Raw genomic sequence first — 18,191 nt, 5'->3', positions numbered from 1 at the left:
ACGTACAAACCACGTATTTTTGACAGGTCACACATTTTGAGCAAGTTCTTCCTTAGGTAAGGCTACGTAGCCAAAATGAAGGTGGGGCAGACATTTTAGCTTAACAGCACGAACAATATTTACACCATTTAATTCCTAAATACTCTTGTTGGCCCGTCATATCCAGTTTGTGACATGATTCAAGTACAAAAAAATAAAAAGTAGATCTACGGAGAAATTTACCTACTAGATTTCAAATTATGTGAAATCAGCAAATTTTAATATTAACATGGCATAAACTTCCCTCTTTTAGTGGTTCTAAAATGCTTATAAACAAGGGATGAGCTCACTTGCTTAGATATTTGAAATACAACTTTATTCTGATTCTAAACGAAAAGGAATGGGAAGGACAGTTAACAAACAGGGTTTCACCACTGAATATTGTGATGTGACTGTAGCAGTCTTATATTGGAAACTCAAGGAGGATCAACTGCGTTCCAAAACAGCTAAATATGCAGGTCCAAACAATGAAGGTATTTTTTAAACTGCCATTCACTCTGAAGCCCATCCATCTCCTTCAGCATCCCACAGATGAAGCACATGTTCCGCTTAGCTAGATAATAAAGTGGCACACACGCTGCACCGCTGACATCACAGGACAGCCTATAAAACTAGACTTCTGACGCTGGGCTCCAGCTTCATTCTCACAGGTCATCATCCTCATCCGGGAGAGCGGTTGTCTGAGCCACCTGGAGAAAGATGAAAATGGTGACACTCCATATTACAACCACAGGAACAGAACAAGCCAAATCTAACTCCGGAGCAGCAAAGCGGGACGTGATACCTCTAAGTCATGCTCATACTGCGCTGCCAAAGCTGGGTCCATGACAACCTCTGGTGGGGCAAGAGCAGGCATGGCAACAAACTCCAAGTTAGGGTCTCCAATGAGCTTTCTAGCAAGCCAGAGGAAGGGCTTTTCAAAGTTGTAGTTACTTTTGGCAGAAATGTCGTAGTACTGTTTAAAAGAAAAGTAAAATTAATCCATTAATAAAACAATGATTATTCTAAAGACATTCCAAGCTAAAACATAAAATCATTTGATTAAAAGAAAATTAATACGAAACCGTTAATGAAACGATTATTCTAAAGACATTCCAAGCTAAAAGATAGATAAGATTCTTTCAATAAACTTCACGGTCCTATCTCTATGTATCACCTTCTCTGAGAGTCGTAATTAAGTAAATAACAAACTTTAATTTTTAACATACTTGAAGATTCTTCTTTCGGTGGAAGACAATCGATTTTGCCTTCACTTTCCTGTCCTTAATATCCACTTTGTTGCCACACAACACAATGGGGATGTTTTCACATACTCGTACCAGATCTCTATGCCAGTTAGGCACATTCTTGTAAGTAACTCTTGATGTTACGTCAAACATTATAATGGCACACTGGGCTGAAAGAAAAATGTATGGTAATTTAGTATAAACCTACAGATCACAACACAGATGAACAATGGATGGACGAACCACAGGCTAGGACTTGGTCTCAGTGTCACCCTGGGTCACCTAGACCTCTCCCCCAGTATCTCAAGGTCTATTCCAACTCTCAGTGTTCAATTACTGTAATATACAACACAGCTCACAGTTTCTTTTCAAAACAGAGCTTGAAAAACCAGCTTACCCTATCACATCTCTTCCCCTGAAATACATCGTTAACACACCTCATCCCAAAAAAGCATCTAAAGCATTTTAATGATAAACCGCCATTCCAGAGAATCCACCTCCCATATCCTGAGAGTGAGGCCTGGAAACATATTCTTTAAAAGACCTTTAAAAGGCAGAATATACTAGCGAGTATACCTCAATTTTAAAAAATCCAGAATAAACCTACACTGATGTGTAGGGATAGCTACACTGTAACTACTTAGGCAACTCACCACAGACTATGTACAGTATAACACAACTTCCTGATTTAAAAAATCGGGGGAGATAAAAATTTTTATTTGTATATGCCCAATGAAAGCAAAAGGAAAGGTTCCTAACAATTTTTCACTAAGTGAGACTCCAGAAGATAATTTTATTCATCTTTATGTGTGATACAATAAACATTTACTTCCTTTTACTTTTTCCTATCAAGCCTTCTGAAAAAAATATCGTGTGAAACTTAATACAAACAATAAGAAATCAGCTGGGCTTACATACAACCTCTGTCATCTAGAGAACAACTACCACTTGTGGTTTAGTATCTGATCAAAGCATTTACTCACCTATCATCACCAAAATATACATACCTAAACCCAAATTTTTACGTTTTCAACATGCATACCTAAACCTAAATTTACCGAAATTGCACCACCACCCGCTTTGTCTAACAGCATCATTACTGTTTTGAATTATAAGACTTCTAAGTCTCAGTGTAAGCCATATAGTGTTTGCAAAACCGTGGCCAGCGTGCAAACAAATGACACGAGAGAACTTTCATGAAATTTTCTCCTCCTCCACCCAAATGGTCATCGACTCCCTCAGTGCAGCATGTCTTTGACTCAAAAATTACACCATTTCCCCTACACTGCCTGTTCAGCATGCCTGCTGGAACAGACCTGATGATGTTTAAATGACCTTGGAGAATCGGGTCCGAATCCACTCGAGCACTGCTGAAGCGACAAACCAGAACGCACCTTGGATGTAATAGCCGTCTCTCAGCCCCCCGAACTTCTCCTGGCCAGCCGTATCCCAGACGTTGAACTTGATGGGTCCTCTGTTGGTGTGGAACACGAGGGGGTGGACCTCGACGCCTAAGGTGGCTGGAACGGAAACATTTCACATCAGCGGAGGCCAATTCGTCCATTTCACCCAAGTTTCCACGCACGGTTTTTCCCCACGTACCTACATACTTCTTCTCGAATTCACCGGTCAAATGACGTTTCACGAATGTAGTTTTTCCAGTACCACCATCACCAACCAACACAAGCTGTCGGGCGACAAATTTTGGAAGTAAACCCAGAACATTTCGCATCTTAGGACACCCCCCCCCCCAATTACGGAGCTGTTGAAGGGCTCCGGGCAACCATTTCCCCTCGAGTCACAGAACTTTAAGCCCCCGAGAGGTGCCCCTAAGACAAAGAGCGGGGACCCGGGCCCGGCGACACCGCGTGGGTGCCCGGGGCCCGGGGGGCGCTGCGCCCCCTCCCACCCCGCGATCCGCGGCCCGGGGCCCGACACGCGCGGGCCTCGCCGCCCGCAGGGCTACCTACTTTGAACTGGACCTGCGGCTCTCCCTGGGCGGCCATCGCGGCGTTTCTGCGGAGGAGAGAGCGCTGCAGGCGGGCCGAGCAGGCCGCGGGCCACATGGCGGCCCTGCCCGCGCCCCCCGCGCCCCACGTGCCCGCCCCACAAAGGCCGCCCGCCCGCCGCGGCGCCATGGCGGCGGCCGGGCGCGGACGGGGCCGGGCGGTCGGGCGTCCGGCGGGCCGGCGGGCGCGGGCGGCGGGGCCGGGTGGGGCCGAGGCCGGGCGCGGCGGGGCGGCGGGGCGGCGGGGCGGCAGGGCGGGCGCCCGACCCAGGCCCGCCCCGGCCCCCGCCCGGCCCCGCCGCGCTCGCCGCCGCTCCCCAGCCGCCCGCCGCTCCCGCCGCTCCGCCGGGGCCCCTGCGCCCCACGCCCGCCGCCGCCGGCCCGCCGCCCCCGCCCGGCCCCGCCAGCGGCGGCCGCTACCTTCCAGAAGCGTCTCCGCGCCCGTCCGACTGAGGCTGGGAAGATGGCGGAAGCGCAATTCAAACGCCGGAGACGCAGCCGACGCCGGCGCGCGCGCAGGGCGGGGCCGACGCGGGGCGGAGTCGGCGCGGGGCGGGGCCGCGGCGCGGCGCCCGCGCACGTGCACGCGCGCGGCCTGACCCGGGCGGCAGCTCCCGCCGGCCCTGCGCGAAGGTCCCGGCGGGAGGCGGGGCGGGCCACGCGGGAGGGCGAGCCGGGCGCGCGCGCGCACGCCAGGCCGCGGAGCCACGTGCGCCGGGGCCGAGGGCGGGCTCCCGGGCGCGCATGCGCCGGCGGATGGGCGGGCGCCCGGCTGGTTTGGGCCGGGGCCAGGCGGGAGCGGCCCTGCTTCCTTCCGCGCCGGGGGCGGGGCCGGCCGGGGCGGACGCCGCGCTGTCCCTGTCGCGGGCGGCGGCCCGGGCTGCGGGGGGCGCTGGCGAGTGCGCAGGGGGGATGAATGGATGAACGAACAAAGGCGTCCTAAGCGGGGCCTCCGGCGTCCGGCCTGCGTCACGGTGACTCCACGGCCCCGCCGGAGGGGCCCGAAGCGGCCTGGCCTCCGCGTCTGGGGTCGCCCCGGGCGCGTCCCGCGGGCGGGCTGGGGTGCGGGGGGCGGCGGCCCCGGGGGTGCGGACGGGGCGGGGATCCGCTCACCTCGCCGCGGGCCGGGCGGTCGGGAAGTGCCTGGGCCGGGCCCCGGCGAGTCAGGGTCCTCGGAGCAGAGGCCGGGGACAGTGGCCGAGCGGCCCTGCGAGGACGCGCGTCGCAGCCCCCCGTGGACCCCCAGAGAGCCCGTGGGCTGCGGCTGGGGCTGGAGCAGGGACGTAAAACCGGGCCTTCGGCGTCGGGCGCCGCATCTGGGGGCTGCTCCGGGGCGGAGCTGGAAGACGTGCGGAAGACGCGGGGTAGACGACGAAGTCGGATACGGACCCTCTCGTTCCCTCTCTCGCTTCCCGACTGGAGAGTGGTGGCCCCGGGACCCTCGCGGCCCTTCTGCCCGGGGTCCCGCTGGACTCGGGGACACCTGTTCCCAGGAGCCGCCCTCGCCTCCCGTGCCGCTCCCTTGTCTCGGGGACCCCAGGAGTGTGCGGAATGGGCTCCGTGTGACCCCTGCTCTTCCCAGAACGTGGGGAGCTCCCGGCCCTCACCTCCCAAAACTACCCCCTTGGGGTAGTTGGATCTGGCTGATGAGGTCCAACCAAAACGGCTTATCTTTTACTGTCATACGGCCGGCCACAATATAAATTAGATAATAACTGCAGTGGCCAAACATGGAACGTTTCGACCCCCTTGCTTGCCACCTACCGTAGTCCCCTATCCAGACACATTCATTAGTTTATGCGTGTATACCGGGTCCCTGTCGTCCTGAGTAGAGTGCGGTGGCGTCAGCCTGGCTCACAGCAGCCTCAACCTCATGGGCTCAGCAATCCTCCTGCCTCAGCCTCCCGAGTAGCAGGGACTACAGGCGGGTGCTACCATGCCTGGCTCATTTCTCTATTTTTAGTAGAGACGGGGTCTCGCTCTTGCTCAGTCTGGTCTGGAACTCCTGACCTCAAGGGATCCTCCCGCCTCGGCCTCCCAGAGTGCTGGGATTACAGGCGTGAGCCACGCGGCGCCTGGCCTTCCAGATACATTTGAAACACCCTTCTGGGTTTCCTCGCCTGGCCCAATGCCCGGTTCCTTCACAAGGCCTTCAGGAACTAAAACCCATCATTACTCGCCTTTCCTCGGAGGCTTGCTTTGTCCTACCAACTCCCCATATAGCACCCCAATTCTGCCAGTAAAAATTCCTGATGGATCTTACTGCCTTGTCGGGGATTTAAGACTCATTACCCAGGCGGGAAGACCCGTCCACCCAGCGGTCCCTAACCCTTACACTATCCTATCCCATCATTCCACCCACCACCAGCCACTTCACCATGCTAGACCTAAAAGATGCCTCTCACGATCCCACTGCACCCTGACTCCCAGGACGTCTTCACGTTCGCATGGACTGACTCAGACTCCAAACAGTCACAGCTCACTTGGACTGTACTCCCCCAGGGATTTAGAGACAGCCCCCACCTCTTTGGACAGGCATTAGCCTCCGACCTAACCCAACTAAACCTCTCCCCATCCTCTTACAATGTGTAGGTGACTTGCTATAACGTGGTCCCGCGGAGGCCATTTCCCGCCAACGTACTATACAACCCCAATGTTTTGGCGGAAGAGGGCTATAGGGTGTCTCCGCAAAAGGCACAGATTTCCTTACCCCCAGGAGCCTATCTAGGACTAGCCCTCTGCCCCGGAAAGAGGGAGATGAGGGTAGATAGGAAAATCTTATTGCATCTCTGCTTACGCCTACCAGTAAGAGTTCTCCTCTGTTTTCTAGGATTAGCCAGATATTTTCGTATCTGGGTCCCTAATTTCAGCATCCTAGCTCAACCTCTATATCAAGGAACCAAAGGGGATCTTAACGAACCCTGAGATCCCACTATAAATATTCGGCCTCCCTTTGAAGCCCTCAACTGGCACTAACTTAGCAGATCCAGAGGCAAAAAGAGCAGCTTTACGAGATCCGCCCACTCCTGCCAATCGGATGATAGCGCTCTCATGACTCCAGTCATTATTCCCCTGAAGAAAACGTTCTTTGCTAGAAGCTGGGGCCACTCCAAATGGCCCCTGGTTATTAAACCGAGGAAAATATATCCTTCACAAGAACAAACATACACCATACTAAAAGCTATACATGACTCACTACACGTAGGGTTTAAAACTTTACTCCAACTTTTAAAGCGTCTCGATGATGGTCCAAACCCACCTTCTATTCTGCAAGATGTAACCCGTAAATGCTCTATTTGGTCCCCAGTCTCCCCTCGGGATAGACGGGCCGCCCACCTTTCCCATGCACCCCTCGCGTGGCTACTACGTGCCTGGCCAGGATTGGCAAACCGACTCCACTCTCATGCCTCCCATCGAAACAACCAGATACCTTCTCACCATAGTTGACACATGAAGGTGGAGTCCTCATGAACAATACTTATAAAAGGGACCCCAGAGAGGTCCCTTGTCTCTTCCCCCGTATGAGGACACAGCGAGAAGGTGCCTTCTATGAACCAGGAAGCGAGTCCTGACCAGACACCGAATCTGCCACACCTTGATCTCGGACTGCCCAGCCTCTAGAACTGTGAGAAATAAATTTGTGCTGTTTATAAGCCACCCAGTTTATGGTATTTTATCATAGCAGCCACAGTGGACTGAGACAGCCTCCCCTGTTAGGAACAACAGCTGCATCTTTCAGCAAGGGGGATTTTAAAAGCAGATTGTTGCTTGTCCATGATAGGACAGACACTCTCTATGAAAGGAACTTTCATCTGGTGTCCTATGTCATTTTAGGAGAATCTGGTCTAAGAAAGGAAGGTAGAAAACATAAGAATATGCCAGAACTTCTCAGAGGTTGAGAGATAACCTGGGACACTTCATAGATATAGATAGAAGATTTTTAAATATATTAATCTTCTAATATTAAATATTTAAATGTTTATATTTAAATTCTAGGGTTTCAAAAACTGTGGTACATTTTGAATGCTTGCTTTTAACAAACTGACTCTTCTGAGACATACCAGTAGCCAATGCAACATAACTGCTATTTATAAGATAATTGCAGGGTGGAATTGGTTTCCCACGGCTGCAACAACAAAATCCCACAAACCGGTTACCTTAAAATAACAGAAATTTATTCTCTCAGAGTTCTGCAGGCTGGAAACCTGGAACCAAGGTGTCGGTGGGGCCACGCCCTCCCTGAAGGCTCCTGGGGAGAATCTGCCCCCCGACTTTCTCGGGGCTCTTGGTGTGTGGGCAGCGTTTGGTGCCACTCAGCTTGTGGCCACATAACTGCAGACACATGGCCATTGTCTCCCCTGTGTGTCTTCACGTCACCTGCGACTGTGACATGTCTCTGGGTCTCTCCTCTCCTTGCAAGAGCACCGGTCGCTGGGTTAGGGCACACGCTCAACACCTCATCTTGACTTGACCACGTCTGCAAAGACCCTATTTCCAAAAAAGTTCCCTCCTATTCACAGGCACAGGGGGTTGGAACTTCAACACATCGTTTTGGGTGACACAATTCAACCCATAACACAGAGTTTAAAAATACATATGTGTTAATGTATCGTATACTTTGGTAGAATGGTTTAGAACTGACATGAGGTTAAGGGTGCCTGGTGACCTGCAGGTGTGTGACCTCGCTGGGATGGAGGAGGAGAAGTGGGAGCTCTACTGGGTCGTGTGATGTTGCTGTCTGCCTTGCATAGCAGGCCCCGCACCGATGAAGCCCAATTATTCGAGCCTTCCACTGCTAATGGACACTCAGGAGTTTATTTCCCCACTAAAACAATGCAGCAGCTAATATCCTTAAATACATACATTTGCACAGTGGGGCTTTTCTTTAATGGAACTTTAGATTCCTAAAGAGGAATTGCTGGGCCAAAAGGGATGTGTATTTTCTATTGCTGTTTTCCCTAGATGCTGGGAAAATGGTGTCACACTGTGGTTTTAATTTCTAAATTCCGTGTTAAATAAATAGAAAATATTTGATTGGTTAAAGTGAATATGTAACAGAGGGAACGTCCTAAAATAAGGGTGAAATGTTTTACCACTTGTCTCTTTTTACTCCTTTTAAAAGGTCTGGATTTCTGCTTCTAGAGAGTACTATGCCACCTCGAGACAAGAGTCTGCCGTTCTCCTCATTTGCCGGGAAATTAATAAACTTCTCTTTCCTTTTTCTCAAAGCACTTGTCCTCCTTCTTCCGATGCGGCGTCGGAGACAAGTGCTGAACTTTCGGTAACACAAAGTCTACTGTAGGGATTAGTTGGCAATTTCTGATCATTTACGCTTGAGTTTCATTTCACTATTCACGCTGAGTTGGGATTTGGTGGGAACCCAGTACACTAGAGCCATCTTACCGTAATTAATTATGTTTATTTTTATTTATTTATTTTTTTTGAGACAGAGTCTCACTCTGTTGCCCAGGCTAGGGTGCCGTGGTGTCAGCCTCACTCACAGCAACCTCAAACTCCTGGGCTCAAGCAATCCTCCTGCCTCAGCCTCCCGAGTAGCTGGGACTACAGGCATGTGCCACCACGCCCGGCTAACTTTTTCTATATATATTTTTTAGTTGTCCATATAATTTCTTTCTATTTTTAGTAGAGACAGGGTCTTGCTCTTGCTCAGGCTGGTCTCGAACTCCTGAGCTGAGACAATCCACCCGCCTCAGCCTTCCAGAGTGCTGGGATTATAGGCATGAGCCACCTCGCCCGGCCAATTCATTTTTCTTAAAAGAAGTTTTCTAGAGGTGTATACGCAACCACCAATTAATTTTCTTCAACAATGCTAAAACTCCAGTCAGTATGTGTGAAGCATATCACCAGTTTCCTTTCATCCACATACACGGACACATTGAATAAGTCCCTGAGAAAGAAGCCAGGGTGTGTGGAGTCGGCGGAATAGTGGCTCCTGAAGTGCCCGGGCCCTGGGCCCCAGAACCTGTGAGTTGGCACCAATGTGGCAAGAGGGAGTTTGCAGATGTGATTAAGGGTTTGGATTTTCAGAAGGGGAGATCATCCTGGTTTATCCACATGGATTCAATCTCATCACTTGAAAGTGGAGTCTGTTTCTGGCTGTGGCCAGAGAAAAAGATGTGATGTTGGAGAAGGGTCCTAATGACACCACGTTGCTGGCTCTGCAGACGGAGGGCGGGGCCCTGCGCCAGGGAACGTGGGTTTCTCCAGAGGCTGGAGAAGGAAAGGGAACGTTCTCCCCTACCACCCCGGGGGGAGAACCAGCTCTGCCTTCAGTCCTTTGATACCCTGCCTGACCTCTGACCCCCACAACTGTAAGATAATAAATACATTTGTCTTGCTTTAAGCCACTAAGTTTGCGACAGTGGCCACAGGAAACTAACACAAGCATGTGACATTGTATTTTGAAAGCTATTTCCAGGTAATGTATTCAGCCCCATCTTTAAAAGGGTAGCCTATTTCTAAACTTAGCATAATGATGAATTAAACAAGGCGACTGCATTTCCAATCCCATTAAAGCTTCACACTCACTTAAATTTATATTCTGTATGCAGGATCCGGAGAAGACAGAAATGAGTTCTAACCCAGACTTCAATTTATGAGCAGAATAAACACTCCTACGGTCAACTGACGATAATTCTCATTTCTTTAGGGCTGTGAATTTGAATGGATTTAAAATTCCTTTTCCTTGCTATTTCATTAAGTCCACTAAAAAGAAATTAATTTAGAATCACAGAATTTTTAAAAAGGTAGGAACCTTGCCAGGTTCCCAACCAAACTTTGTGGCTGACCAGAAGTGTCACCCTGGTGGGCTGTTCAGAACCTTCTGCCGAAGGCTTCCCACGAGTGACACAAACAGGGCCTTCTCCCGGGGGTGCTGTGAGGCCGAGTGAGTCAGAGGGCCAGGTAGCACAGGGTGAGCACTCATTAAAATCAAGCTGTTCTCGATCTGACCCATGTACTCATTCTCCAAATGAAGAATGTGAAGTTCATGCACTTGCAGTTTGCTGTAACTCACTCGCTGCAGTAATAAGGTTTACTTAAAAAAAAAATCTTTTTAGAGACAAGGTATGGCTCTGTCACCCAGACTGGAGTGCAGCGGTGTCATTATTGTTCACTGTAACCTCAAACTCCTGGGTTCAAGGGATCCTCCTTCCTCAGCCTCTGGAGTAGCTGGGAACCAGCCTCCTGGCCTGTATCTGCCATCTGCAGATTTGGTCCCTGCCTAACACGACTACAGGCGTGGGCCACCCCGCCCAGCGAAGTTTTAAATTTTTAAAAATTTGAGATAAAGTACTGTTTCCTTGCTTTGTTTTGTTTCAGACAGAGTCTCACTCTGTTGCCCTGAGTAGAGTGCAGTGGCTTCATCACAGCTCACTGCAACCTCAGACCCCTGGGTTCAAGTGATCCTCCTGCCTCAGCCTCCTAAGTAGCTGGGACTACAGGCATGCGCCACCATGTCCGGCTAATTTTTTCTATATATTTTTAGTTGTCCACCTGATTTCTTTCTATTTTTAGTAGAGATGGGGTCTTGCTCTTGCTCAGTCTAGTCTCGAACTCCTGAGCTCAAACGATCCTCCCGCCTCGGCCTCCCAAGTGCTAGGATTACAGGCGTGAGCCACCACACCCGGCCAAGGTTGCCTTTTGAATGGATAAATGTCCTGAGCAAATTTCACAGTGTCACCTTTTCATTCATTCAGTCAACAACTATTAAATACCTCCTGTGTGCTGGGCACCATCCTGGGTGTTGAAGGTCATTGTGAGCAAAGCAGAAAGATCCCGGCCCCTACATTCCGGAGGAGGACGACGTGTAAGAAACAGCACATGAGACAAGTAAATTTGTAACTAGTGTGTTAACAGGTCACAGCTGCGGGGCAGGCACTGGGAAAGTGTGACACAGGAACTGTTAGGTCTTCTCTAGGTTTCTGACCCAGAGCTGCTGCAATCCTTGGAATTTCCTGAGTGGGGGTGGTGGGAGGAGTATCTTTTGTGATTCAAGACTAGCCCTATTCAGCCACTCCAGCATGTATGCTAATGAGGCGACTTCGGTGGCCCCAGACAGCCTCTGGGTGGGGCTGGCTGCAGGGGAACCCACCTTGTGATTAGAGGGTTGGAATGTTCAGCCCCGGCTCTGGTGGGGAGAGAGCACTGGGGATTGAGTGACCTAGTCATTCCCACCCAAGGGACCACCATAAAAACGCTAAGCCACAGGGCTCTGGAGCATCAGGGCTGGTGAACTTGCTGGGGTGCTGAGAGGGGTGGTGCCCCCAGAGAGGGCGAGGGGCCCCTGCACCTGCCTCCCACCCACACCTGCCCTGCGAATCTCTTCCTTTTGGCTGTGCCTGAGCTGTAGCCTTTAAAGTAAACAGCTAATAGTAAGTAAAGCACTTTCCTGAGTTCCGGGAGCCATTCTGGCAAGTTATCAAGCCGAGGAGGAGCCCCGATTCCTAGCTGGTCAGTCAGCAGTGCGGAGGCCCAGGCCTTGTGGTTGGCATCTGAGGTGGGGGGCAGTTTCATGGCGCTGAGCCCCTAATCTGTGGGGTCTGCACTGACTCCAAGTAGACAGCGGCAGAACTGAATTGTTGGACACCCAGCTGTTGTCCAGAGTGTGAACCGAAAGAAAATCTTAAGTCCCCCAGCTGATTGAATTTAGTTTATCCTAAAACTAAATTGCCTGCCACAGGGAGGGAGGTCAGACAGGTCTCATCACGCCCTCCTCCCTGCTTGGGGACATCATTTGTCACCCATTACCAGGCCTAAAGGTATGCAAGACACACCTGCGGGTCCTCAATTTACACAACAAATATATATCTGGTGGCTTGTCTCTGATTAACAGACCTCCTTATCTTCATTCTGAACCTTTAGACAAAGCTTCGTGTCTTTAACCAATTACAAGTCAAAGGATCTTTAAACCCACCTATAACCTGTAAGCACCCCCCTTGCTCGGAGATGGCCCACCTTTTCAGGCCAAACCAATGTCTGCCTCCCACATATTGACTTATGACTTTACCTGTAACCTCTGTCTCCCTGAAATGTATAAAACCAAACTGTGACCCAGCAACAGCGAGGCCACTTGCTCATGGCTTCTTGGGTGTGGCTCTGGGTCATGGTCACTTATACGTGGCTCAGAATAAACCTCTTTAAGTTATTTTACAGAGTTTGGGTTCTTTTCTGTGGACACCAAGAACAAATTCTCCAACTCTCTTGTCAACAGCCTGAAAAAATATATAACGTCTCATATGTGTATATACACATATATATAAATATACACACATTCTGTTGGTTCTGTGTCTCTGGACAGCCCTGCCTCATACAACTGCCCACGCTGGCCGTGTACACCTGCGTACTCTGCCTGGTATCTTTCTAAGGAAAATGAAGACTTTCCTCCCCGGGTGTTGCAAGGCATAGAGGAGCTAATATACATAAATTCCTTAGAACCCTGCCCGACCTGGAGTGAGCAGTCAACACACATTAGTGTTATCTGCGTGTTGTAGAAGCAGGAACTAAAATTCAAAGCGATTAGACGCCTAAGGCCACGCAGTTCATGGGTCAGGGTTCAACCTCGAGTTAGCCAAGTCCAGAGCCTAAGCAAGGGACCCCTCCACTGCCCGTGGACTCTGGACACCCACACACTGAGATCGCCGTTTAATTGTTACAATTTTACAAGGTAGGCTATTATCTTAAGTGTAAATAATTTCGTCTTAGGCAAAACCACCTTTACCAAGAGTAATATCATTTCCCTGCCCATTCTTTATTAATGTTCTCGGATTTCCTGTAGAGAGCAGTAGAGAGCATTTTGAAATCTTTTATCCATTTTATGAAGCAAATTTGTCATCATCTTTTATGAGGCAACCTCATTCCTTATCACTAAGGGCTTACTCACATTCTTAGAGTTTAAGCGCTTTTATTAATAAAAGTGAAAACTATGCTGCCCCCTTATCCCTTTTTCCTCCTCCCTCTCTGCCGGCCTGCCTCCTACTTGCCTGGAGCATTATTCCGTAGGCTCAAAGTGTTCAGCGAGGCTTGTACTTTGCGGAACACGAAACAAAGGCCATGAACATAAGAATCCTATACATCTGCACACCGTGTTACCGATGTGATCCACCCCTCGGCGTGCTGGCTCAAACGTTCGTGGACTTAAGCAACAGGGATGCAAACAGCCACTTCTGAACGTTAGGTAGGTAAAATGCAACCAAAGGACTGGAGGAAAACTCTGGACTACACAGAAGAAGCTGGCGGATGTTAGGTTTAACAACAGATGTGTGTGCAGCCCTCACGGTGAGGCCGCAGCCCATGAGTTCCCACAGCTGTTTCCTGTTGTGATTTCAGCAGGCGTTCAGTTTTGTTCTAGCTTCATACAGGCACGGCTCATTCCTCGGGGACTAGATAAATGTTTTGTGTATTCAGTTCATGGCCGCCACCTAGCTATGTGGGCAGAGAAGGCTACAGAGATCAACGTCACCATCCTTCACCTACTCGTTCATTCATTCATTCGTTCATTTTCTTGTAACATTCCTTGAGAAAGGATAAATACTATATTATGTCTCCTATGGGCTAACTGTCTTGTTCTCCAGGAGCTAAATACCTAATTTTAGTAAATGACTATGAGTTTCTATTGCTGCTGTAACAATTACCAAGACTTAGCAGCTTTAAATAACACAAAGGTATCAGCTCCGGGGTCAGCAGGTGAGAAGTCTGGGTGTGCTCAGCTGGTTCCCTACTCTGGGTTCCACATGGCTGATGGAGGTGCAGCCCCGGGGCTCTTACAGGCAGGCACAGGGAAGAGTCCACCTCCAAGCTCATGCTGGTGTGGGCCGGAGTCAGTTCCCTGCAGGTCTAGGGCTGAGGCCCCATTTCCTTGCTGGCTCCCTGCTGGGCCCCACCCTTGGCTCCTAGAGCTCTCTCTTGCTTGGGTCCTTGCATGTGGCCCCTACATTTCAGAGCTGGCAACAGCACATCAGATCCTTCTCACACTCGGAGTCTCTCTGACTTCCCCGTCCGCTACATCTTTTCCTCCAGCTGGAGAAAGTTCAATGCTTTTGAGGGTGTGTGTGATTAGATTGGGCCAACCCCCAATAATCCAGGAAAGTCAATAACCTGTAAAATCCCTTTTATTTATTTATTTATTTTTTTTGAGACAGAGTCTCACTTTGTTCCCCGGGCTAGAGTGAGTGCCGGGGCATCAGCCTAGCTCACAGCAACCTCAGACTCCTGGGCTTAAGCGATCCTACTGCCTCAGCCTCCCGAGTAGCTGGGACTACAGGCATGAGCCACCATGCCCAGCTAATTTTTTTGTATATATATTTTTAGTTGGCCAGATAATTTCTTTCTATTTTTAGTAGAGACGGGGTCTCACTCTTGCTCAGGCTGGTCTCGAACTCCTGACCTCGAGCGATCCACCCACCTCGGCCTCCCAGAGCTAGGATTACAGGCGTGAGCCACCGCGTCCGGCCTAAAATCCCTTTTACTATGTAAGGTAACATAGTCACAAGTCCTGGGGATTAGGGTGTGCACATCTATGGGGGCCATTATTCCGCCTACCACAATAATTAGATGGGGTTTTGTTGTCCCTTTTTCTTTCTTCCTTTCTAAGATGGTCTATTGCAGGAGAGAACACCTGTTCAGTATCGTCTGAGTCCAATTCACAATGTCCCCCTTTCTTTGAAAACTGCCTCCATCCACAATGGGGGTGGCCACCAGCTGAGCCAATCAGATTATGTTTCTTGGTAACGTAGATTTCTTTCAATCTTGAGGTGTGTCTGCGTTGGCAGTGTTTTGAACCCACAGCTGTGACCCGACTGATGTTTTGACCCCAAAGACGTCTTGACTGCATGTGTATGTATGTAGTGGGGAATTTTTGGTTGCCAACTCAACACCGTCCAGCTGCTGCCATATTATTGTATGTTTTGGAATAATCAGTTGGGGGAGGGGGAAGCGAGGGAGGGGCCAATACTTATTAGAAAGAGAGATTAAGCAGGGTGTGGTGGCCTGAGCCTGTAGTTCTAAGTAAGTACTCAGGAGGGTGTGTGTCTGTGTGTGGGTGGATGTCTGTGCATGGTTTCTTACCCAGTGCAATTTCCCCAGGCCACGTTTTGCACATCTAATGTTTGTTAAGATTTGATTCTTTTATGAAATTTTAATGTAAGTGCCAATTATGCAGTATGCATGTTTAGACATAGTTAATTTTTATTTTAATGATTCTTTCTCTCAAGCTTAGTTTGCTAAGGGATTTCTTTCTTTCTTTCTTTTTTTTTTTTTTTGAGACAGAGTCTTGCTCTTTCACCTGGGCTGGAGTGCAGTGGCCTCAGCCTAGCTCACAGCAACCTCAAACTCCTGGGCTCAAGCGATTCTCCGGCTTCAGCCTCCCAAGTAGCTGGGAATACAGGTACATGCACCACTACACGCAGCTAATTTTTCTGTTTTTAATGGGGGGGGGGGGTGTCTCGCTCTTGCTTAGGCTGGTCTCAAACTCATGACCTGAAGGGATCTTCCCACCTCAGCCTCCCAAGTGTTAGGATTACAGGTGTGAGCCACCGCGCCTGGCCTCAACTAGATTTCTTATGGCTGCCTTCTCATCAGCTCAAAAGCCACCTCCTCCAGGAGGTAGTAAAATTTAACCTTGTCCAAAAAGAAGTCTGGCCTTTGCCTTCTCCTCCTTCCTGGAGGGTCATCTTTGTGTGCTTGGGAGTCTTGGGCTAGCCAGATGGTGACGGTGTGATTTGGGGTGGGGGCTTTGGGTTATATGGATATCACTCAGCGGGGGACTGAGATCATGCGACGGCAATCAGTGTATCAGTCAATCATGCACTTGCAATCGAGCCCAATAAAAACTCTGAACATTGTGCCTCGTGGGCTTCCCCGGTTGGCAACACTTTGTGTGTGGCCACGCATCACTGCAGAGAAAGCAATGAGTCCTGGCTGTCCAGGGAGAGGACCACGGAAACTCTGTGTTGGTCCCCAGACTCCACCGAACGCACTTCCTACCTTAGCTGAGGTTAATCTGCATCTTTTCCCCGTAAGAAGCTACAACTGTGAGTATGATGGTTTCCTGTGAATTGTGTGAGTCCATCTAAGCAAATGATCGACCCTAAGGGTGGTTTGGGAACGTCCAGAACCTGCAGTGGGCGCCGGCAGGGAGGGTTGTTTTGGGGCCTGAGCCCTGCACCTCCCTGCCCAGCTGTCTGATGTGGCCACCTCTCAGCCCGCCCTGTCCTCGCCCCAACTTCTTGTCTCATTGGTTCGCTTCTCCTGCCAGAACTGCATCCCCGGGCGTGGCCCACAGGTGCCACCTGGTGCCACCAGGTCACTTCCGTTGTGTCCCCTAAGGGTCATGTGGCCACTTTGTCTTCAGGCTCCGGGTGGCAGTGGCCGGGAGGGGACGGTCGGGGCACGCACGTGTCATCCAGAGCTGCCCCGCACATCCGCAGCTTGGCCACGTTCGTCTCTACGCTTGAATGATCGACTTTTGTTTTTCTGAGCATGACAATAGTTTATTGATTAGACATCCGGTCTATTCAAACATCTGGATCGACTGTTTAATAAATAAAATAATGAGCGTGAAAGCACAAAAACAAATCAAGAAACGACAAGTAACACGCGCTGATCGGCCAGGCCCCGCCCTCCCCGTTAGCCCCGCCCCTCCAGGTGGCTCCGCCCCCGGCGGCTCCGGCGCTCGGTGCGGACGCGCGGCGGCGCGGGCCGGGCATGCGCAGAGCGCGCGGGCCACGGTTGCCGTGGCAGCGCCGGCCGAGCTGAGGGCTGCGGGCGCGGCGCCGGCACCGCGGCGGTCTGAGGCGGCGACGCGGCGACCCCGGGGCCCGCGGCCCGGCCCGAGGCGGCGGGGGCAGGCCTGAGGGGCGGGGCGCGCCGCCCGGCCGGCGGGGATGCGGGACCGGCTGCCGGACCTGACGGCGGTGAGCGGCGGCGGGGTAGCGGTTCCTGCGGGGCCGGGGCGGGGTCCCCGGGGCGGGGCGGGAGGTCAGGGGGGGTCCCCAGGGCAGGGTCTCGGGGAGGGGTCCCCAGGGCAGGGTCTCGGGGAGGGGTCCCCAGGGCGGGGCGGGAGGTCAGGGAGGGGTCCCCAGGGCGGGGACGCGGGGAGGGGTCCCCAGGGCGGGGCTCGGGGCGTCCTGGGGCGGGAGGTCACGGAGGGGTCCCCAGGGCGGGGCTCGGGGCGTCCTGGGGGCGGGAGGTCACGGAGGGGGTCCCCAGGGCGGGGCTCGGGGCGTCCTGGGGCGGGAGGTCACGGAGGGGTCCCCCAGGGCGGGGCTCGGGGCGTCCTGGGGCGGGAGGTCACGGAGGGGTCCCCAGGGCGGGGACTCGGGGCGTCCTGGGGCGGGAGGTCACGGAAGGGTCCCCAGGGCGGGGACTCGGGGCGTCCTGGGGCGGGAGGTCACGGAGGGGGGTCCCCAGGGCGGGGACGCGGGGAGGGGGTCCCCAGGGCGGGGCTCGGGGCGTCCTGGGCTGGGAGGTCAGGGGGGGTCCCCAGGGCGGGGGTCGGGGCGTCCTGGGGCGGGAGGTCAGGGAGGGGTCCCCAGGGCGGGGACGCGGGGCGTCCTGGGGCGGGAGGTCAGGGAGGGGTCCCCAGGGCGGGGTCGGGGCGTCCTGGGGCAGAGGTGCTCCGTGGGGTCCCGGGGTGGGCGGGAGTCCCGGAGGCTTCCCTGACTCTTGACCTCGCACGTTCAGCAGATCGGGACCGGAGTTTTTGAGAGTGTCAACAGTTGGCCTGGAGTCCCCGGGAAGGGGAAAGGGCCGGGCCCTGACTGCTGCCCGGGCTGACATCTGCGCCGAGCTCACTCTTCGCCCTGTCTGAGTCTTGGCCCGGGGCTTATCCCAGCCAGAGGTCACTGGTCTAACTGTCGTCCGCCGCGCCCCGTGGGGTCAGCCCCAGCGGCGTCATTCCC

The 18,191-nt window shown here is 52.3% G+C and overlaps 2 protein-coding genes across 4 annotated transcripts in view; one reads left to right on the top strand and one right to left on the bottom strand.

Moving 5' to 3' along the window:
• Window positions 1-333: 333 nt before the first annotated feature.
• Window positions 334-3,925, bottom strand: RAN (RAN, member RAS oncogene family). Its single transcript, XM_045534311.1, has 7 exons — window positions 3,694-3,925; window positions 3,236-3,281; window positions 2,868-2,952; window positions 2,660-2,785; window positions 1,248-1,435; window positions 824-994; window positions 334-728 (listed from the first exon to the last, which is right to left on the bottom strand). Exons 2-7 carry the CDS (start codon window positions 3,269-3,271, stop codon window positions 684-686), a joined length of 651 nt encoding a protein of 216 aa, XP_045390267.1. The 5' UTR covers window positions 3,272-3,281; window positions 3,694-3,925; the 3' UTR covers window positions 334-683.
• Window positions 3,926-16,999: 13,074 nt separating this feature from the next.
• Window positions 17,000-18,191, top strand: part of STX2 (syntaxin 2) — a 32,979-nt gene continuing 31,787 nt past the window's right edge. The window contains exon 1 of one of the 3 annotated variants that reach the window (XM_045534310.1): window positions 17,000-17,204. In XM_045534310.1, the coding sequence (XP_045390266.1) occupies window positions 17,175-17,204 (30 nt within the window). In that variant the 5' untranslated portion in view covers window positions 17,000-17,174. The remainder of the gene's footprint in view (window positions 17,205-18,191) is intronic. The other 2 variants (XM_045534308.1, XM_045534309.1) reach the window with 2 other exon arrangements.

Source organism: Lemur catta, chromosome 21, assembly GCF_020740605.2.
Source record: "Lemur catta isolate mLemCat1 chromosome 21, mLemCat1.pri, whole genome shotgun sequence".
NCBI lineage: Eukaryota > Metazoa > Chordata > Mammalia > Primates > Lemuridae > Lemur > Lemur catta.
This window is presented reverse-complemented; position numbering and strand designations above follow the sequence as displayed.